Source organism: Leptonychotes weddellii, chromosome 6 (genome assembly GCF_054177405.1).
Source record: "Leptonychotes weddellii isolate Sample4059 chromosome 6, ASM5417740v2, whole genome shotgun sequence".
NCBI classification, from domain to species: domain Eukaryota; kingdom Metazoa; phylum Chordata; class Mammalia; order Carnivora; family Phocidae; genus Leptonychotes; species Leptonychotes weddellii.
Genome location: NC_138374.1, coordinates 137,770,291 through 137,791,969, shown reverse-complemented (window position 1 = coordinate 137,791,969; position 21,679 = coordinate 137,770,291). Strand labels below are relative to the sequence as shown.

General features: G+C 54.7%; 1 protein-coding gene across 2 annotated transcripts in view; it reads left to right on the top strand.

The window, feature by feature from the left end:
• The window catches only part of IL6R (interleukin 6 receptor), a 40,795-nt gene extending 26,250 nt beyond the window's left edge, over positions 1-14,545 (top strand). For both annotated transcript variants that reach the window (XM_081825535.1, XM_081825536.1), the window contains exons 7-10: positions 2,274-2,320; positions 3,471-3,540; positions 6,337-6,430; positions 11,158-14,545. In XM_081825535.1, coding sequence (XP_081681661.1) covers positions 2,274-2,320; positions 3,471-3,540; positions 6,337-6,430; positions 11,158-11,404 — 458 coding nt within the window. In that variant the 3' untranslated portion in view covers positions 11,405-14,545. The remainder of the gene's footprint in view (positions 1-2,273; positions 2,321-3,470; positions 3,541-6,336; positions 6,431-11,157) is intronic.
• Positions 14,546-21,679: the final 7,134 nt, after the last annotated feature.

The window sequence follows — 21,679 nt, the reverse complement described above, 5'->3', positions numbered from 1 at the left end:
GGCTTTAGGAAGTATGAAATACTTCTGCCGAAACAGAAAAAAATATGTGCTCCCTTTCTGAGCCTCGGTGTCCTTGTGAGATGGAGCTCGCAGCGAGCGCCACACAGGGGCCTGGGAGCCTGCGGTGGGATGGAGCCTCGGGCCCAGGAGCCCGGATCTGGCAGAGAGCTGCCCACAAAGGCCGGTGCTAGCTTTCCTAGTAGCAGTCGTGTAACGTCCCTCGAGCCCGGGTCTCTTTGTCTGCCCAGTGAGATGGTTATAGTCACAACAATGCGGCAGTTTCTTTTTTTTTTTTTTAAAGATTTTATTTATTTATCTGACAGAGACACAGCGAGAGAGGGAACACAAGCAGGGGGAGCGGGAATGGGAGAAGCAGGCCTCCCGCAGAGCAGCGAGCCCGATGTGGGGCTTGATCCCAGGACCCTGGGACCATGACCTGAGCCGAAGGCAGACGCTTAACGACTGAGCCACCCAGGTGCCCCAATGTGGCAGTTTCTTTACCCTCCATCTCTGGGGACACGATGGTTTGAATCAGGTCCCCATGGTCATCTCGGGAGACTTTTAGAAAAAAAGTCTTATTATGTAAGACTTAATTTTCTTATGCATTAGAAAAATTGTATTCATTCTGGGTTGAGATAAAATTTCCACTTATACCCAGAAATCTGAGCCATCAACAGTTAAACATCCTTCTCTGGACCACATGCCATGTTGGGGATCAGAGCTGAGGGTAGAAACTGGATGGGTCTCCCCTTCTAACTGAACATCTCTCTGGATTTGGAGAGCCTTTAAAACCCCCTGATGTCTGGGTCCCATCCCCGAGATGCTGAGGCTGCAGGTCAAGGATGGGACCCCAAAGGCCACAGATGATGCTGAGTGTGGCTGAGTGTGGGAGGCCCTGGGTCCAGTGGCCATCTGGGGTCATCTCCTGGTTTTCGCTTTCGTTCGTGCCCCGTACCTTTTGCTCATCCTTCAGTCACCCCTGCTGTGAGTCTACCTGTTCTTGGCTAGGGAGGAACACCAAGGAATCAGGCTGGGTCCTTCCCAGTCCCCGAGGCTAGTTTGGGGCTGATCTGCTGTGTGATCTTGGACAAGTTGCTTTCCCACTCTGGGACTCTGTTTCCTCTGTACAGCGGGGAGGGTGAGCGTGCTCTGTGTCCGGTCCAGGCTGCTAGTGTGTGGTTTCCTCCCCTCCTGGGGACGGCACGGTCCTGCTGGAAATTCTCTCCCAAGCAGAAAGCAGGACTGCCTTCTCCTGTGTCCCTTGGTCCACTCCTGCTTCAGAGAGGCTCCACATCTTTGTGTAAACCATTTCTGTGGTATTTTTAACTTCTTGATGTAAAAATGATGGACTGAAAAGAAAATATTTTAAAATCCAGAGCATTCTACCCGTTGCCTGTCACAGCTCAGCTCTGAGTCCCTTGGGCTCACATTTGCCACAGAGCCTGGCCTTGCATTCATGCTCTTGCTTCGATGCTTGACCTCCTGCTGCTGGGGGTGGAGGGGCGGTTTCTGCAGAAATAATGCTCTCGGGGGGGTGGGGGTGCTCGTGTGTGCCCGAACCATGTCCCTTCTTGGGCCAAGCCTACCAAACCCACCCAGGCAGATGAGAACTTGTTTAAATATTTTTTATTGCAAAAAGGTGAGTAGGAGAACATTAAAATGTTAACAATGCTTATATCTGGTGATGTGTCCTTGTGTTTTTTTTCTCCTGTGTGTGAATATATGTTATGGTGTATAGTATAATACTCAATAAATAATGATATAAATACGTTTCTTTAGGGACTTTGGATCAGACCACATGAGCCTTTCTTTGTCTTGTGTTTTTCATACATTATGTCCTCAATGTTTTTCTAATTTATTTATTTATTTTAAAGATTTTATTTGCGAGAGAGAGAGAGAGAGAATGTGAGCAGGAGGAGGGGTAGAGGGAGAGGGAGAGAGGGAGTCTTAAGCAGGCTCCACTCTGAGTGTGGAGCCCTATGTGAGGCTCAATCTCAGGACCCTGAGATCATGACCTGAGCCGAAACCAAGAGTGGGACACTCGACTGACTGCGCCACCCAGGCAACCCTTTTCTAATATATTTTTAAAGACTATTGCAACATATGGGTATATCCTCATTTATATGACTAATCCCTTGGGGTTGACTACTTGGTTATTTCTAACGTAAAGCTCTCTTAAATAACACGGCAGTGAGCTCTTCTCTGCTTCTGAGGCCCGTCAGACGGGACTTCAGGGTCGGTGGATCATTAATAGTGAGTCTTCTTCCCCACAGAATCCAGGAGCCCTCCAGCTGAGAGCGAGGCGTCGTCTTCCACGCAGGTGAGCTCATGTTCTCGTAAGGGGTCAGGGTAGCAGCACCCGGGCGTGGGGACTGTGGGCTGGCACCAGACCGAATTTGGTTCAGATCCCAGCTCTGGCACTTACTGGAGCTGTGGCCGTGGACGTTACTGTCGTCTTCAAGCCTCTGTAAAATGGGGTGAGGGCAGTTCCGTCGTCCCGGATCTGTTGTGGCCAGGGTGGTGCGTGGAGCGGTGCTGGCCTGGCCTGCAGAACCCCTGGGTCTCGTGGCTTCTGTCTCACCTCCGGACTGGTGGACACCACTGAGGGCCTCGCTTGCGACTCCAATTCAGTTCATCCGAGCCCTTCCTCTGTGCGCTCCTGGTGTGTTAATTTTCTGGAAAGAGGATTACCTCCGAAGCTGCTTAACAAATCTTGGGGTAATCCAGTTTCCCATCCAACTGCATGTCCTCCTGTGGTCCTCAATCCCCTAAAGGCCATCTGAGCTGCGAGGCTCAGCGCCTCCTGGAGCTAGGCGGCCCGGGGAGGGAGCCCGGGGCCTTGCTCCTTACCCATATCCGCAGGGCTGTCCGGGCACCAGCAGAAGCGGCTCCCGGGGGGAAGCCTATGTGGTGCGTCCACATCACTCCCACCCGAGCCAGGGGGTGGGGACGGATGCTCGCTGGGGGCTGGCCCAGCTGTGCTCTGCTCTGGGCTTGCACCTGCAGTCTTGTTCCATCCTGATGATAACGAGGTTCAGAGCCAGGATGGCTGTGCCTAGAAGGGAAGAAAGTGACACCCACAGGGGTTCCAAAACCTGCCCAAGGTCACAGAGCTAGTGAGTGTGGGCCCAGGATTCTAGTCTGTGGTTTTCCCAGGACATGGTGGTGCGTACGGCCTGGCGTGGGACCTGGGGGACAGCGCTGCATTTGCCTGTCTGTTGAGTATCTCCTCTGGGGACGGGCTGCGCCCCCGGCTCTTGGTGGAGAGGCAGACGGGAAGAAGTCCCACCTTGAGGAGGCAAGGTGTAGCACAACTAGTGTAAATAAGAGTGCAGATGCTGAGTGTGTCAGGTCAGGATGGAGAGGTCCCTGAGACAGAGGGCAGATGGTCTTGGAGGGGGTGCCTGAGCTGGGGCCCAAATGATGGTGGGATCTGCAGAAACCGGCTGACGGGGGACTCTCTCTTTTAGGCACTGACTACTAACAAGGACAATGAAAGTAGTCTCCCTAAAAATCCTGCAAATGCAACCAGCCTCCCAGGTAAGGACCGGGTATTTTTTCTGGTGGTCTAAGGGGCACAGAATGCTTCTCTGACTTGGAAATGTTGCCAGAAGGCCAGTCCGCAGAAGGAAAGGGGCAACGGCAGAAATGCTGAGGGAACCATAAGCAGAGTGGCGCAGACCAGTGAAACGTCCCTCAGTTGGCCCAGAATACGAATACACGGGCCACAGACAACGTTACTGGAGTCTGAAATGGAAAACGTGTTGAGGGAAGCCTTTATTTTGGGCGCCCTTGACTCCAGGGCTCTGCTTCCCTATTACCTGCGAGACCAGGAGAGCTTACCAACATCTGCACCAGGAAGAGTCACGGGTCTGCCCTACGTGCGGGCCTCCTGGGGTCTGGACTCTGGAGCCTCAGCCCTGGGGCAGCCGCGTCTGACGGCTCTTGGCGTTCTGAGGAGGCCCTTGGCCTCTGCCCCCACGCAGGCCGCCCAGGCCCGCATCCCGGGGGCAAGCCCTGCTAACTGCCTGGGGCTGGGGACTCAAGGCGAGTGAGCCCCTCCCCCCGTCTCCGGGGCTGTGCTGTGCGGGGGCGGCGGGGGGGCCCTCAGGCTCAGACAAAGAGGCCCGTGTAAGTTAACAGAGGGCTGGGAGACAGGCCAAACAGAGGCGGAGATAGAGCAAAGGGCAGCTTAGAGATAACAGAGGGCATGTCCAGTTGGGGGAATCACAGAAGGTTCTGTGGCCTTGAGTGGTGTGTGGGGGGAGGGGAGGCTAGGGTGCTGGCTCCAGGGCTGCGGTGGGGGAGGGGCCCTCGCAGGATGAGCTCATCTAACCCCATCTCTGTAAAAGGCTGTCTGTGGGCTGATGACTCCCAAATTCAGATCCTGTGTCTGATAACCCAGTCAACTATCCAACGGCCTGGATGACATGTCCACTTGGTGTGATGCTCACTAGAAATCTCAAACTTAGGTCTGAAACAGACCCTCGATGCCACCTCCCCTTGCCGGCCCAAATCTGTTCTTCTCCATCCTCCTCATCTTTTTTTTTTTTCTTTTAAAGATTTTATTTTATTTTATTTTTAAAGATTTTATTTATTTATTTGAGAGAGAGAATGAGAGCACATGAGAGGGGGGAGGGTCAGAGGGAGAAGCAGGCTCCCTGCCGAGCAGGGAGCCCGATGCGGGACTCGATCCCGGGACTCCAGGATCATGACCTGAGCCGAAGGCAGTCGCTTAACCAACTGAGCCACCCAGGCTCCCTAAAGATTTTATTTATTCATTTGAGACACAGAGACAGAGAGAGAGAGAGCATGAGCAGGGAGAGAGGCAGTGGGAGAGGGAGAAGCAGGCTTCCCGCTGAGCAGGGAGCCCGATGCGGGACTTGATCCCAGGACCCCAGGATCATGACCTGAGCCGAAGGCAGATGCTTAACCATCTGAGCCACCCAGGCGCCCCTCCATCCTCCTCATCTTGGTAACTGGCACACATTCACTGGGTTGCTCAAGCTGGAGGGGGGTTGGGGGTAGGCATGCTCCCTCTTCTACCCCCGTCTGTGTCCAGTCCCTTAGCGGAGACACATCCGGGAGCTGCCCCTCTCACCACCGCCAGCACCTGGGCCCTCCGCCACTGCCTCTCCTCTGCTCTGTGGGACTTGAGGAGCTGCCTGCTGGTCTCCCGGCTTTCACTGTTAACCCCCAACAGACTCTTTTCCGACCAGCAGCCAGAGTGACTCTGAGATCACACGTCCAATCTCTGGTCTCTGTGGGGCCAGGCCCCCATCCTTAGACCTCGCCTCCCCCATTCTCCCTGTCACTCACTCTGCCCTCCTTGCTCTTCAGCACATGCCCACCTCAGGGCCTTTGCACATACTGCTTTGCTCTGCCTGCATGCTCTTCCTCCAGCCTCCACTAGGTCAGCTTCTTTACACATCCAGGTCTCTGCTCAGATGCCCCCTTGTCAGGGAACCTGTCCCAGCCACCCTGTCTGATGGAGCTCCCCTGCTGTCACTCTGTTCGTCCTCTGATTTTCACTGTCACTACTGAGGTCATATTACACATTCATTTGTTTGTCTTTCCCGTGATTAGAATGTAAGATCCAGGGGCTCCTGGGCGGCTCCGTCGGTTGAGTGTCTGACTCTTGGTCTCAGCTCAGGTCTTGGTCTCAGGGTCGGGAGGTCAAGCTCCACATTGGGCTCCATGCTGCTTGGGGACCAAGTGGAGGGACAGATAAGACATGACACCCCACTGGAGAAAACTTTGTTTATTTTTATTTTTAAAAGATTTTATTTATTTATTTGACAGAGAGAGACACAGTGAGAGAGGGAACACAAGCAGGGGGAGTGGGAGAGGGAGAAGCAGGCTTCCCGCGGTGCAGGGAGCCCGACGTGGGGCTTGATCCCAGGACCTCGGGATCGTGACCTGAGCCGAAGGCGGATGCTTAACAACTGAGCCCCCCAGGCGCCCTGAAAACTTGATTTAACCCGAGTTCCTGACGTTGTCCTCAGTGGGGCTGCCATTGGTGACATCCTGGGAGCCTTCGGTGTCTTGCACCCCCTGTGCCTTGTGGGGACAGGCTGAACCCCATAGGAAGGCCGCGCTGAGTGGGTGTCTGTGGCCGGCCACAGGAGCTTGGAAGCTCGGAGCGGCTCCAGGTGGTGGGGTCCTGGGGTCAGATTTGCTGGGGCCGGGACGCTGGCCAGGCCTTTGCGCGGCCCGCTGGTTCGCAGAGCATTTCCTCCTCTAGGACGGAGGTTCCTTTGCGGCTTTGGACTGTACCAGCTGAGTGGTTTCTCTCCCTCTTCCTGCTCCTGTTTCTCCTCGTCTTCCTTCTCCTAGTGCAAGACTCTTCTTCGGTGCCACTGCCCGCCTTCCTGGTGGCCGGAGGAAGCCTGGCCTTTGGGACACTCCTGTGCATCGGCGTCGTCCTGAGGTGAGCGGGGCTGGGGCGGCCGGGGGGCACCCTCCTCCTCCTCGGGCTGATTTGGGGTATATTAGAGGAGGAACTGACGAGACTGGATGACACATTAGATGAGGAGAAGGAAAGGGGGTGAGTCAGGGTGCCCCTCAAGTCTCCAGCCTCGGCAGCTGGGTGGATGGCGGGGTCAGTCCCGCGGAGACTGGGGGGCGACGGGGGGCAGTGATTCTGCTTGGGGGCGTGGAGTTTGAGGTGCCTGTGAGAAGCCTGGGCGGACATGTTTGGTAGACGGTTCGGATCACTGCCGGTGAGTAGGGGGGACACGGATGAGGCTGTGACAGTCCCTGTGGAATTCAGAGGTTGAAAACTTGTGTGGACGCGGAGGGACCGGGAAGCCTGCTTGATAGAAGCGGAGGGGGCGGCGTCTGTCAGACACCGAGGACGCCCCTCAGGCTCGGGGGCTGCCGTGTAATATGACCTTGCCTGTCCTCCAAGAGCCACACACCGACGTGGTTGTAGGGCCACGTGAGAAACGCCACGGAAGTCTGTGAACAGGCAAGTCCGAGGTGCCTGGCCAGACCCCCTTGGGAATATCCCGTAGCTCAAAACGAGCGGACCTAGAGGGTCCCCTGTGAGTGCTCTGTCCAGGCCTGTCCTCCAGCGCCGGTGATTAGCACCATGCCCGCGTTGCTCCATCTCTCTCTCTCTCTCTCCTGTTGGCCATTGGTTTTGTCCCTGTTCCCAAGCTTGCAGGGATGTCAGCCAGCGGTGCTCCTCCCACGGGGGCAGTAAAGAACACGCCCGGAGCTCACGACTGTAGTGCAGGACCTTGCGGTTTGCACGTGCCGAAGACCTAAAGGAGGTCAGGCCGGGCCCTGGCGCGGATGGCGGCCCTCGGCAGAGCGAGTACGAGCGCAGGAGGAACCTCAGTCTGTCCCTCTTTCTTCTCCCTCATGTGTGGCTTTCCGGGGTTCTCGCGGTGACTGTGAGCGGTGTCTGGGGAGGAAGGGGTAGAGAGACTTCCCCACTCGTGGGATCCCCACAGAGACTCTGAGCCAGCTTTGCCACCAAGGTGGTCTGGGTTGGAAGATGACCGAGGGGACATCTCAAACGGTGGTTAGGGTTGTGTCCACTCTGATTCCCCAGTGAAGAGGCGAGCAGGGTGTGCAGGAGACGAGGCTCCGAGTGTGTGGAGGTCACTCCGTGGAGGGGCTGAGAGCTCACTGTCTTGTGGGGACCAGAGAGGGGCCGTGCCAACGTGCTGCGTTCTTCCTCCTGCCTTCCGAGGGACCCACCGCAGACCCGAAAGAGTCCCTGGCAGGGTTTCCACTGGGCAGATGAGGAGTCGGGAGCTGGGAGGCTCGGGGTAACGGGGTAACGACAGCTGGTGCTGAGAAAGCCGACTCCAGCCCAAAGCTCTTGCTCTTGGGATAGGGCCTTACGGGTCCGTTTGTCAAATTCTTTAGTTTTGCAAATGAGGAAACAGCTCTGAGAGGTGAGATGACTTGCCCAAGGATGCAAGCTTGTTACTAGCAGAGCCAGGACTAGAACCCGTGGCCCCAGAGCCCCTGCCCACCAGGCTGGCCTGCTGTCGGCTAGCAGGTGGGCCCAGTGGCCTTGTCAACACGCTGCGCCATCTCGGCGTGCTGTGGGGCCGCTGGTGGAGAAGCGTTAGGTTGGGCCTGACCACCCCGTTCCTCATGAACCTTGTTTGCTAATCTGCGGATGGTGCGTGGACACGGGCTGCTTGCTACGCAGCCGGCGCCCTGGAGACGCGGACGGGGCGAGGGCCCTGTGTGGACGCTCGTCAGCGGTTTGTCTCCCAGCCTGGCGAGGTTCCGTTTTCTCTCGTGTTAAGCAAATGTATTTGGGAACAGGCCAGTTATTTCAAGTGATGTCCCCAAAGCCCACATGTGGAGAAAGGTGTATAAACTTGGGGAAGCTGGGAATTTGGGAGAGCCGTGGCAGCCGCCGGATGCCACGTCACGGCAGGTGGAACGCGGCAGGCCGGCCGACGCACAGCCTGCCCGCCCGTCATACCGTGTTTTTCTGGGTAGTACATTTATTGTGCGTCTTAAGCAAAGCATAGTATCTCCTAAAATTTTCCCACCATTATTAGTGACAATTAAAAAACATTTAAATGTGCCTTTGGAAACAGGTGTGGCAGCTTCTGAAGCAGGTGTTCTCACTCGGGCCGGTTCCCCCAGCCCACACCCCGCCGCGCTCCTCCTGCAGCTCACGCCTCGAGGCGCGGGACACAGGATTTTCAAAGCTGAGAGTTACTTTTCTTCATATTTTTCGGGAATGGAGTGGCGTTTGAGTGAGGACTTCCTGTTTTAGGCATGCCTGCTTAAATCATCGTGAATCAACTCTGCGTCTCATTCCAATAGTTTAAAACCACTGAAAACACGGGGCGCCCCTGGTGGCCACAGGAGTGGCTGTGTCCGTGGACTTCTCACTAGGGCTTGGTTTCTCCATGTCACTTGTTTAAAAAAGTGACAGTTGTTCTAAATGTTTCTAAAATTTTGTTTTAGCTGCAGAGTCTTTTCTTTAAGTAAAACGTCACGAAGCACAAATACGTACGGCAGACAGAAGGCAGGGGCTGAGGTGTATGAGGCTGGGCAGCAAGGCCCCACCCTCTCTAGACCCTGGCCCTCCCGGACCCCCACTCGGGCCAGAGCAGCGCCCGCTGTGGACTCCCCGAGCCCGGCTGCTTCCGAAGTCGCTTTGAGCTTAGTGATTTTTAGGAAGCGTCTCATTCAAAGTATTTCTTTTTTTTTAAGATTTTATTTATTTGTTTGACAGAGAGAGACACTGAGAGAGGGAACGCAAGCAGGGGGAGTGGGAGAGGGAGAAGCAGGCTTCCCGTGGAACAGGGAGCCTGATGCGGGGCTCTATCCCAAGACCCCGGGATCATGACCTGAGCCGAAGGCAGACGCTTAACAACTAAGCCACCCAGGCGCCCCAACTCAAAGTATTTCAAAAGAAGAAAATCTCGTCTTTCTCAGTTACCCATCCAGTTACTTGCTTTGTAAAAAGGAGGTCAGATACTGCTTTCCGTGTGGGTTAACTAATGTCGATAGAGACTGAAATTGTGATATATGCTTATTTGCTACATAGTGACAACTAGAAAGAAGAAAAAAATCATGCATTATCCAGACAGCCGCTGTTAATTTTTAAAACGTAAATGTGACCAAACTCCAGCAAACAGGAAACTCAGGTCCTGTGTGTGCCGCTCCACGAGCATGCACAAAGTGAGCACACCCTTGCAACCCGCGTCCAGATCGAGACGTGTTCATGTTTGGGTGAGCTCCCCGAGGCTCTTTCCTCGGCCCAGTTTCTTGTTTTTATGTCGCCGTGATGACTCTGCATCTACAACTGAGTCCTGCCTTTTACCTTTAGCATCAGCTATAACATAAGCATGCTTCCGCCTCATTTCGCTTCTCTGTAGCGCTCACTTACCTCGGCTGCAGGCGCCGCCAGGCTGGTCTGCCCAGGCTCATGCACCAGCCTCAGCTGCGGGGGCTTAGCTGGTTTTGCTCTTACAGACAACACTGTGTGGAACGGCCTTGTGCAGAAAGCTTTTCCCACAGCTCTGCAGTTTCTTTAGGGTGTATTCCCAGAAGTGAAATTCCTGGGTCAGAGGGTCTGAGTATTTGGAAACCCCGAGTGTCCTGACTGCCCCCCCATTGTGTCCGGAGGGAGGTGGCTCCCCTGAGGGTCCGGCGCCGCCACGGGAGCCCCTGCTGCGCTGGGTGCCCGTCGTGGCGAGCGGGGACCTGCAGTCACGCCCCGCACACTGTTTATTCCACTTGGATCACAGGCTCGATGCCAGTGGCGGATTTGGAGCCAGCTGTCAGTGATTTATCGTCACCAGGACAGGAATAGCCTGTTGATATAAAAAGAAACCCAAGGAAAACCCCCAAACCTTGTTTTTGACCTTGGTTTCCCTCCTCCCTCCAAGCCCTTCCTGGAGCGGCTGATGTGAGGTGGGCCCGAGGGAGGCACGTGGCCCCACTCTGGGGTCGGTGGGCGACAGTGGGGAACCGGGGGCAGGGTCCAGAGGCCCCGACGCGGCTCTGGAGATGACTATCCCCGGCTCATGTCTCTGGCTGGCCGAGTGACTTTTCTTGGTTCCTGAGCCCTGGCTGTGGGCCCAGCGCTGAGCGGGCGAGGGGAGCTGCGATCAGAGAGATGTCTATCTCCTTCCTGTTTGGCGTCCCCTTCCTGCCAGATGAGTCACTTGTACCCGCGTGGTACCCACGGCAGGGTCTGTGAGGACCCGCCAGAGGTGCCGGGGGGTTGGAAGCAAGAGGAGGGGCAGGGCTGTTGCGGGAGTGGGCAGCCCTGACCCGCTGCCAGTTACCTGCCCCCGCCCGCCTTCGCCTGACCCAGAGGCGGGAGGCCCCTTTTCCTTCCACACGGAAAGAATACCCTGTTTTTTAGGTAAATGGGTTTGGGACCCATGATGTGTACCTGTGGGCAGCCTCTGGAACAGGACCAATTAAGTCCCTAATGCCATAAAGGGATGCTCATGGCCACAGAGGCCTCAGTTTCCCCATTTGTCAACGGGACCAACAATACGTACCTGCCCCCCCGAGTGTTTTTGAAATAGTATTGCGTAACCCCTGGTGATGGAATGAATGGTTTTCCCCATTTTGAGCAGAGAGCTGCCCTTCTTCACTCGGGCTTGTCACAGGGGGAGCTAAGCACCTGTGTGGTTTGTCTTTGTCCCTGTGAAGGTTCAAGAAGACGTGGACGCTGCACACGCTGAAGGAAGGCAAGGCGAGCGTGCACCCGCCGTACTCGCTGGGACAGCTGGTCCCCGAGAGGCCCAAGCCCACCCCGGTTTTGGTGCCCCTCATCTCCCCGCCGGTGTCCCCCAGCAGCCTCGGGTCTGACAGCACCTCGAGGCACAGCCGACCGGATGCCAGGGGCCCACAGAGCCCTTACGACATCAGCAACAGAGACTACTTCTTCCCCAGATAGCGGCGGGCGGGCTGCCAGGCCCTCCGAGCCTCGTGAGTGACGAAGCACAAACTGGCTCAGCTCAGGTGCCGGGGCCTCACGGAAGGTGCTTCACTTCCCGAAACAGGGTTGGCTGCCTCTGTCCAGAAGGAAGAGGTGGCTGAGTCTTGGAACCACCCTTTCCCAAGTGCCTAAAGGGGTCGACCCCCGGAGGAGGCAGGTCACCATCGTGCTGAACACTCAGGTGGACGAGCTGCCGGCCACCCACGCAGCCAGACTCCTCTGTGCGAGCGAGCGGCAGCCTGCGCCAGGCGGGACGGATTTCCAGCCGAGATTCCCCGGGCACCTGGCCTGCCGAGCAGCTCCACCTTCCAGCCTCAGTTCTTGGAGCCCGCGTGCCTTGGCAATTCAGCCTTTCCAGGCCTGAGGATGGGAGAAGCACCTGCCTTTCTTCCCCACACCTGAAAATAGCACAGCGGGTCGCCTAGTATCTCAGGGCCTGGTGGTTTGAAATGGAATTGTAATTAGTTCCTCATTAGCATTTTGCTAAATGTGAATGGCGATCCCAGGCACTTGCTGAATCCAGAGCAGGTGCGCTGGCTCGACTTCCCTCTTTGGATCCCAGGACTTCAGGAGGAGAGAAGCAGAGAAGAGAGGGGACGGTCGTGGGGAGACAGGCCTCCGTGTCCTCCCCAGGGGTGGCACTGCCCGGGGACCCGGCCTCTGGAAGCCAGCTTCCCTGTCTCCCCACCCTGCTCCCCGACGAGGAGGACTGGCAGGGGCTTCTGCCGGGGGCGGGGGGGGGTCGCAACTGCTGTTCTTCTTCCTTGTTTTCAGCTGAGCCTGAGAAACAAGGGAAGATAATGTTTATGTGAAAAGACAAAGAACCCGGCAAGAATGTATTTTAACTTGTTTTTCTTAAAAAAACCCCCCAAAACTGCTGTTTTATCTTCGAGGGTGGGAGGGCCAGTATTCGCTGAGTGTCAGTATATGAGTAACTTGGGGGAAAAGCACAATAACCTTGTTTAGCACAAAATTGAGTCAAGTGAAAAAGGAGGAGAAAAGATAATTTTCCTTTTAGAGCAGAGAGTCTGGTTTCATTCTACATCTTGTTTTTGTCTTAAAAAGTGAGAACATAGTCTGTCTCCTTTAACCTGGGGAAAGCAGCTGCTTACCCCGCCAGGCCGGGGCAGCGGAGAGGGTGTCCGGCCCCCACCCCCGAGCCCTTGGTTGTGGGAGGGGGCTCCCTACAGAGTCCCCCACCGCGGGGTCCTCTTAGTTCCTCGATTTGATTCAGCCCAGCTAGGATCAGAGCACCCACGGACTGTGGCCACGTGGCCTCACCAGCGCCCTCGTGGCGAGTCCGGGCTTTGACAGTTCAGGGATGCGTGTGGTCACCCAAACGAGGGCCCTCGAGCAGCACGGGGTGTCCCAGAATGAAGCTGTGGTTTACAGGCAGCCTCGTAACCACCGCTGAACATTTACCAGACCACAGACTTTTCTAGTAGCCTGCTTTTTTAGACAGACAACCACCAGCACCAGACAGGTGGTGAGAGGATGAAAATGACCGGTGTCCTTACCGGTTGCCAGGGTCAGGCTGCGCTGCCCGAGTCCGTAAATCTCAGGCCCTGTTGCTGCTCTAGGCAACTAGTCTTCAGTTGACCGAAGTTAGGCAGGTGTCTTTTGTTGTTGTTTTTCTCTAAAGTTTCTTTGAGAACAGCAAAAATGCCATTAAAGGGAAATATGCAAAACGAGAATGTGCATGAGAAAGGTCTTTACCTCTTGGCGAGGTTAGGTTTTACTGGAGCCGAGATGGTGGAAGATGGACGGGCAGATAGCAGGCAGCGCCTGGCTGCTGAGAGCTGCCAGCTTTGATCTCCCAACTGTTACTGCTTTCATTATTATTGTAATGAAACTGCCTTTTTTTTTTTTCCTGTATTGGAGAGGGTTTTTTTCCCTTTATGTCTATATAAGCTAGTGAAAATGAAGGAAGAGGGTTTTTCTGTGGGCTGCAGGCTGTGCCCTGTGAGCTCAGGTGCACCGCTAAGCTCTGTGCTCAAATCCGCGGGCCGTGAGCGCGCTCCTACCTGAGGTCACCGCCCCTGGGTCCGGCAGGGCACCTGTTGCCTGTCCTCCTCGGCAGATGTTACCCACCTGGCCTGCAGCACAGCCAGACCGAGAGGACAGCTCCTCCTGCTGGGTGGGAAAAGCTGGTTTTTCAGCTTTTCAGGGTCTAAATGTGCTCAGTAATTCTTGTAGCATTAATGAAAACTTTCTTGAAATGTCAAGGGGGTAGCATTGAATGGACCTACGAAGCCTTCGGTGACCCCGAGAGCTCTTTGTTCTGACGAGGTCTTGCCCTTGAGGCCTGTTTGCCGGGCTCTGGGCTCACAGAGCCTCTGCCAGTTCCCTGCTATCCTGGGGGCGGGACACCTTGATAAGGGTTCGGGAGCCCACCTGGTGGTGAGCAGAGCCGTGTGGGGTAGGCTGGGCCTGGTCATGGTTTCTGGGCTTCCTGCAGAACGTTCAGGATCGTCTTGCCTCTTCAAAGGTACTGAAGGTTGACTCACTTGGGGAAGAGTCTGTCCTCCAGTTTCAGGTGGAGTTGGTGAGAAATGGGTCTTCATCTGGAGAAGCAGGGGTCACGGGGGGCCCTTCAGAGGCCACGCCAGCTTTCTCACGTGGCAGGTGGCAGTGGGGCTGTTGTTGGGAGGCAGGCCAGCTGGTTCGGCGTCTGTCCCCCACGTGTCCCCTGCGTCCCTCCAGCATCACGTCCTCCGTGTGGCCTGGTGGCAGAGCCGGGGAGTTTCTATGACAACCTTACTGATTATTAAAGAACGCTGTCGGTTTTATGAACATGTGCTCGGATGAAGGTCTGCTGTAGAAAGAGCACGTAGCAAGGCTGTGAATTAGCAGAGACACCACGTTTGGATGGGGATCACACACCCGTTAAGTACAATACCTCAGCTTTTTTGGAGAAAAATGTTTTAATTTTTGTTTTTATTTTTTACCTAATTACCTGAAAGCAAATACCAAAGGCTGATGTCTGTATGTGGGGCAAAGGGTCAGTATAATGTTTTTCAGTATTTTTCTTTTTATCAGCTATTTTCCATTCGAAGTGAAAATTGTAAATGTTTGAAATAAATAATTTCTAAAAATGTGCTGGAGACGTAATTATGCTTTGGGCACCCGGGCCGTTTGGAGGAAAGACGTGTCCAATTCAAGAGGGAAGGATTGGAGAATCGTGGGCTTAAGACTAAGCAGGACCGTTTGGGGTGGGCCTCCCCCACGGCACGATTGAGTTACCTCTAGAAAGAGGTAGGTTCCAGAAACAATAGCAATTTCTCAAAAGACTTTAATTATGAAAATGTTTCCCAAAATGAGTCCTGGGGTTTCTGGAAGGGCGTGGGCACTTCTGCCACGTTTAGCATCACGGCCGGGGGGTGGGCGTGTGGGGAAGGAAGAGGACGGGCAGCTATTCATCAGGAGACTGTTTACTGAACAGGGGGTGTGAACCACATCACAAAGGCGACCCTGCCCTCTTGAGCGGCAGCCTCAATCTGTCCCCTCTTGGAAAGGGTCTCTGGCAGGAAAACCTCGGGTCGCGGCCATCCGCGGCTTCCAAACAGAGGAGAGCCATCGTGTGGCTGCCTGCGGACTGGAGTTAGCAGGCGGCTCCAGGCTGGGGAGCCCAGAGATTCTGTACGTCAGACTGGAAGCCGGAGGCCCTGCCTGAGCCCCACGGGAGCCACGGCGCTGGCCTGCCGACCCCCTGTCTCCTCGAGGTCGGTCCCCGTCTTGCAGAAAGTGCCACAGGAAACAGATGTCTCCCTGGTGGCTGGGCTGTGTGGGCTGAGCAGGGGCACAGGAGTGGGCACCAGGACAGGAAATGGAAGGAGGAACCTCCCTCCGCACAGCATTGCTGTCGGGCTGACATGGTCACGATGCTCTTTCCGCCAGAACCGGGAGAGCGGCGGGTGGTCCTCACAGGGGACGGCCGAGAGCACCCAGTTGCTGGGCCGGCCGCTGAGGAAAGCACTTTTTCTTTCCTCTTTGTCGAAGCAGGAGGAGACCAGGACTTTCTCCATGTCGGAGAGAAGTGCCGGCCAGAAGCAGGAAGCTTTCCGCCAAGCTTTTGGCCGCAGCCGGGCGGTGCTCGAGGGCAGCTGGGGCACGGTGGGGGCCGGGCCGGCCGGCTGTGGGGCATGTGCACGCGTGGTGATGGCTGGTGACCTTGAGCCCTGCACTGGCCTTGAAATGCTGACCAATCCCTAGTGTCTTATGGAAGTCCCTGCTTGTCACTCACAACCAGACAAGACGACACCTTAGCCATGTCTTATTTCATACCAGTAGTTTTAGATGACAATCCAAAACGTGGGTAAAATTAAGTTTTTCAGTAAAATCATGAGACGTTCATACTGCGGATGTGTGTAATACTCAGTTAAGGATGCTCTTCTAATTTAACTTCAAATTGCTTAATACATCTGCCAGTGTTCACAAGTAGCTTACTGTGAAACGGAAGCTTCGTTACGATTTTCTAAAGAATGGAACTCATCGGGAAGACAGTTGCACATTATTTTGGTTTTTAAGTTGAAGTGCTGTGCAATAGGGATTTTGAAATGTTGAATGTTGTAAGCGCGACACCCTGGAGTCTGTGGCCAGCAAGGGAAGAACGGAGAAGTGGGGGGCAGACGGCAGCCTGCACACACCGGCCTGCAGGGCGCAAACCCACACCACCGGTGAGGAGCGGGGATCAGCAGGGACTCCTGTTCAGTAGGTGTGACGTGGGCGCAGAAAGCTAAGTAACCCCCCAGATGGCTCCGAGGAAGGTGCTCCTGAACCCCAGGGGTGACCGTGGCCATTTCTGGGATGAGGTGGGTGCTGGGGGCGTCCCACATGAGGACGTGGCGTCCTTTGGCGGATCGTTTCCACGGACAGGTCTGAGGGTCAGGAGCAGCTCGGGCTCCGGCCGTGGACCTCTGACTCACGATGGCGGTGCCTCCGTGTTGAGGGTCCCTGTGGGGCAGACCACGAGGCTGGAGGCGGGGTTCCGAGACAACGTATGGTGTTAATCGGGAAACAAAATCTGTGCACAGCAAAGGCGGACACCACCAGCCCTGCTGGTCACCTGGAGTCCACGGCCCCTTTTTGGTAGAAAAGAGAAAGGGTCCATTAAAATGAGCTGATAATAATAGCTACCACTTGTGGACCCTCCACCACGTGCTTCACAAACAGGATGTTCTTTCTCATCTGAACGGCGCTGCGGGTAAGTGTTCTAGCCGGCTTACAGGTGAGGCGGCTGAGGTGGGGGCAGGGGTCCAAGACAGGCTGACCTAGGCCGTAAACCTGGTCTGCCTGACTCCAAGAGCAGTGCTGTCCTCCCCATGTGGCTCAGGCCCCCCGGCACTGGTGACCACCGGGATGGTCCTCTCCAGCCCCCTGCAGGCGGGGTCCTGGCCCACTCACCCCCAATTCCCCATTTGGTTTGTCACACCTGTCATGTGAGCGAGGGCTAAGAAGCCAAGCCTGGGGGAGTCGGGAGCCCACAAAGGCAGGTCCCCGAAGCAGCCAAACCCCAAAAGATGAGGTATAGAGGGGAGGGGCAGCAGCTAGGTCCTTACTCATAATGACCCTTGATCAGAAACCAAATCCAACCACTTCCCCCCAGTCTGTACCAGCTCTGAACTCTGCGTGGATGGTTTGATTTTCTCCTGCTGCTTCTTGGTATACACTTCGGTGAACTTCCTTGAAATGCTCCACGTGTGCATTATGCCCACTCTCTCTGGAAGGTAATGGCCACTATGCTGTGAATGCTGGTTCTCTTTGGATGGTGAGACTTTCAAGGAAAGTGTCCTGAACCACAGTGACCCAGGAGGGACCGGCCCCTTCCTCGGGATGCTGGCCATCCACCAGAGTTTGGGAGCAAACACTCCCCAGGAGCGGATGGTCAGTGTGTGGTGGGGTTCAGTGGACGGGTCTGGGTGGAGAGTGGCTGCATGGGCTCAGGCTTGCCCAGGGCCGCTGGTGAGGGCTGGGGGGCTGCCCTGTACACACACTGGGTTGAGCGATTTTGTGCTATTCTAAAAGCAAGGAAGTCACTTTAGGAAGTCACTGAAGACTACATAGATAGATGACTTTTTGATGCATATTAAACATTTTTTCATGAGCATGTATGTTTTTACAATTAAAGAAAGCTTTTCACTAAACCCTGTGTTTTGGCATAGCTCAGCCGCACTGTGCTGTCTATGAAGAATGTTTCTTGAGAAGTATGAGAAGTAGGTGGGGACCAGAGGTTAAGCAAAGCTGACCGCGAGATAGCCAGTGGGAAGCTGCCCAGAGTCTTAGGTGAGTCTTTCCAAAGCCTTGACATTCTCCATTTAAAAAAATGCAAGGACTTTGGGGAGAATGTTTCACTTGCAAACATACCATTTAAAACAATCCAAAATGAATATAAACATGTCTCTTTCTTTTATTTATGTGACAGAGAGAGACACAGCGAGAGAAGGGACACAAGCAGGGGGAGTGGGAAAGGGAGAAGCAGGCTTCCCGCCGAGCAGGGAGCCCGATGCGGGGCTCGATCCCAGGACCCTGGGATCATGACCTGAGCCGAAGGCAGACGCTTAACGACTGAGCCACCCAGGTGCCCCCTTTTTTTAAGATTTTATTCTTTTAAAGTAATTTCCACACCCAACAATGGGCTCGAACTCACAACTTGGAGATGGCGTTGCATGTATGACTGGCTGAGCCAGCCGGGTGCCCCTGAACAAGTCTTTCTTAACTATCATCAGTGTAAACCACGATTCTCACTTGTGGACAACACACTGGTTGATACCTTGACAATCTAATTAGCTTTCACATGCACACACTAATGCATCTTTCCCCAATTAATCCGAACTAGTAATCCTGTTTATGAACATAAATCGGAGGGCAATCTGAATCATTAAAATAATATCCCGTAGAAGGCCTTTTAAGCCTGAATCAAGAAGATGCAGTGGCTCATACCCCAGTGATTCACAACGTGGGGGAGGTCATTCTGATGCTCCTTGGGGATCTTGGAAGTGATAATCCACATGCTTCTGAGTGCGTCTCCTCGACAGCTGATAGCATGTGGATTATCAGGGCTTCAGACCACCCCGTTCTGGGGTGGACACTCCCACACCGGGGATAGGATGGGCCCTCAGACCCGGCATGGGTTTGTCCGGTGGTGGACGCCTTACCTCAACCCAATTCTACTTCCCCGGCCTGAGTCCATGGGGCTCACGTATGGGGAGAGAGCGCATTGGTCTCTGGATGTCTGAGACTGGCATTGTTTTTGGGGTTTTTTCCCCTGTGGTAAAAGACACGTAACAAAATTTTCCATTGAACCATTTTTTTAAAAAAATATTTATTTATTTGAGAGAGAATGAGAGAGAGCACATGAGAGGGGGGAGGGTCAGAGGGAGAAGCAGACCCCCCGCCGAGCAGGGAGCCCAATGCGGACCCGTCCTGGGACTCCAGGATCATGACCTGAGCCGAGGGCAGTCGCTTAACCAACTGAGCCACCCAGGCGCCCCATTGAACCATTTTTTTAAAAGACTCTATTTATTTGAGAGAGAGAGAGGGAGGGAGAGAGAACAGGAGCAGGTGGGTGGGGAGAGGCAGACAGAGGGAGAAGCAGGCTCCCCGCTGAGCAGGGAGCCCGATGGGGGTGTGGGTGCTTGATCCCAGGACCACGAGATCACAGCCTGAGCCGAAAGCAGATGCTTACCTGACCGAGCCACCCAGGCGCCCCTCCACTGAACCATTTCTAAGTACAGTTCAGTGGTGTTAAGTATATTTACATTATTGTGTACACAACCTCTGGAACATTTCAGCTTGCAAAACCAAAACTCGGAGCCATTAAATAACTCCCCATTTCCCCGCACCATTCTGTTTCTGTGAATTTGCCTGGGTTTCTCATAGAAGTGGAATCTTACAATATTTGTCTTCTTGGGACTGGCTCATTTCACTCAGCAGAACGTTGTCAAGCTTCATCCTCGCTGTCACAGGTGTCAGAATTTCCCTCCTTTGAGGCGGATACTCCCTTCTGTGTGGTCGGCACTCTGGCTTTCTCCGTCCGTCTGTCTGTGGGCACTTGGTTTGCTTCCAATTCTCGGCTATCGTGCTTTTTTAAAAACTTTATCTTTTTTTTTTTTTAAAGATTTTATTTATTTATTTGACAGAGAGAGAGACAGCGAGAGAGGGAACACAAGCGGGAGGAGTGGGAGAGGGAGAAGCAGGCTTCCTGCCGAGCAGGGAGCCCGATGCGGGGCTCGATCCCAGGACCCTGGGATCATGACCTGAGCTGAAGGCAGACGCTTAACCACTGAGCCACCCAGGCGTCCCTTTAAAACTTTATCTTTCACTTAACTAAAACCAAGTGGCTAGTTTAACAACCTCGTCCCACTGGTTTGATTGTGTTCTTCACACGTGGGGATTCTACAGGGCTCCTGTCTCGCTGGGAATGAGCAGGAGGCTGTGGTCTGCACCCCGGCACGCACTCCGTGACGGACCCAGGACAAGGTCTTAGGCTCTTCCAAGTGTCCTGATCAGAAAATGAGGCTGCCGCCGGGCTCACAAGCTTAAGGAGGATTGAAGACATACTGTCCGGGAGCATCGGTTTAAGCAGCGCAGGTGGTGGTGAGGGTCTAGCCTCAGTGCTCACACCTCGACCTTCCACAGGATCGGGATCTGACGACACACAAAAGCCGCTGAACCCTGGGAGCTTACAAATGTGTGCGCCACCTGGACTCCGAAAACCGTTGCTCTGATTGCTGGGCGGGGCGGGGGGGGGGGCTGGGGGTGTCGAACAGTCCTCGACGCAAATGTCCTTTTCTGTTACACAGAGACGGGCAAACACGGCAGGCCCTCGTACCACCTGGTGGCAATTTATGTAAATGTTTAATGGAAATTAAAAATTTGATCCTGACTCAGTACCACAGCCTTCTAGAAGCTTCTAGAACCTCAAATGAATGTATTTGCATTTTTTCTAAATAGTAGCTTCCATTGGTGGTGCTCAGCTGTGGCTGGGTATCAGAATCACCTGGTAGAAGTTTAAAAAATTATAGATTTCAAGCTTCACGACAGACTAGAGCATCAACTCCCATGGGTGGGACGGGGCGTCTGTATGAATAACAAGGGAAAGAAAGCCGACTTTCAACGCAGGACGCACGCGGCTACCAAGGAAGGGCTGAGGACCAAGGCAACATCTCTCTGCTCGAGAAGATGCCAAGGAACCGAGGGGGAAGCTTCCCAGGGCCACGTCCGACTGGGAAGAAGCCGCGTGAGACGAGCTCTGGTGGGTCCAGCGGTTCCGTCCCGCCTTGCGTGCGCAGCGGCCGCAGGAGAGCAGAAGCACCTACAAGGGGAGGGGGTGCTCACCCGAGTCGGAGCGAGCACACTGGTTTTCTCGGAACAGCGTTTATTTGCAGTTACATCTCCGCGAGCATCTTCGGGGGGCGCGGGGGGTACGCTGGCTGCAGCCAGACATCCAGAAATTTTACACAACCTCTCGGATACAATTTACCAAAGCACTGCAGACGGGCGCTGGCATCCCATACACTCTTCAGATGGCTTCGAAAGTCAGACGTAGGTATTAGTTAACACGTTAAAGCCCCTAACAAAATAACTGAATGGTCAGGAACGTGACAAAATGATCTCAAGGGTCTGCTGCTGGCATGCTCGCTAAAACACGACGGCACGACCCGCCGCCCAGGGGCCTGCACGTCAGCCTTCCGCAGGAGAGGCCAGGTCTCAAGATGGCAAGTGCCGCGCATCACTGCCCCCCCCGCCGTGGGCTGTACCAGAAACGCCCCGGGAACCCTCCCCGCCGCGCGCCTGCGTTCCCGGGCCGTTCGCTCTGTCCCCACCAGGTGGCAGCGACGCACCGTCTCGTCCTTCCTGCAGGGCCGGCGATCAAGGAGGGTGAAGTGAGGCCCAGCGTCTCCAAGTACAAGTTAATGGGGCACACGAATCGGAGGCCAGAATAAAGAGTGATATTCTAGAGGCCGAAGGCCAAAACAGTACGGATTATGGAACAGGGGAGAGCCGGCCTCCGTGAGAAAGCGTCACAGCAGTTTTGCCAACTACTACAAGGGGTGTCGGCGGGGAAACGCCGACGTCTTCGTTTTCCCCCAGACTGATGGAAAAATGAGGCATTACCTTTGACTGAAAAAGCACATTTTAATGGAACAGAAAGGCCACCCTCGTTCGAAGAGTATCTCAGATGCTCAGTTCTTCTGAATCAAGTATGAACATTCACTCACAATGGCCATTAAC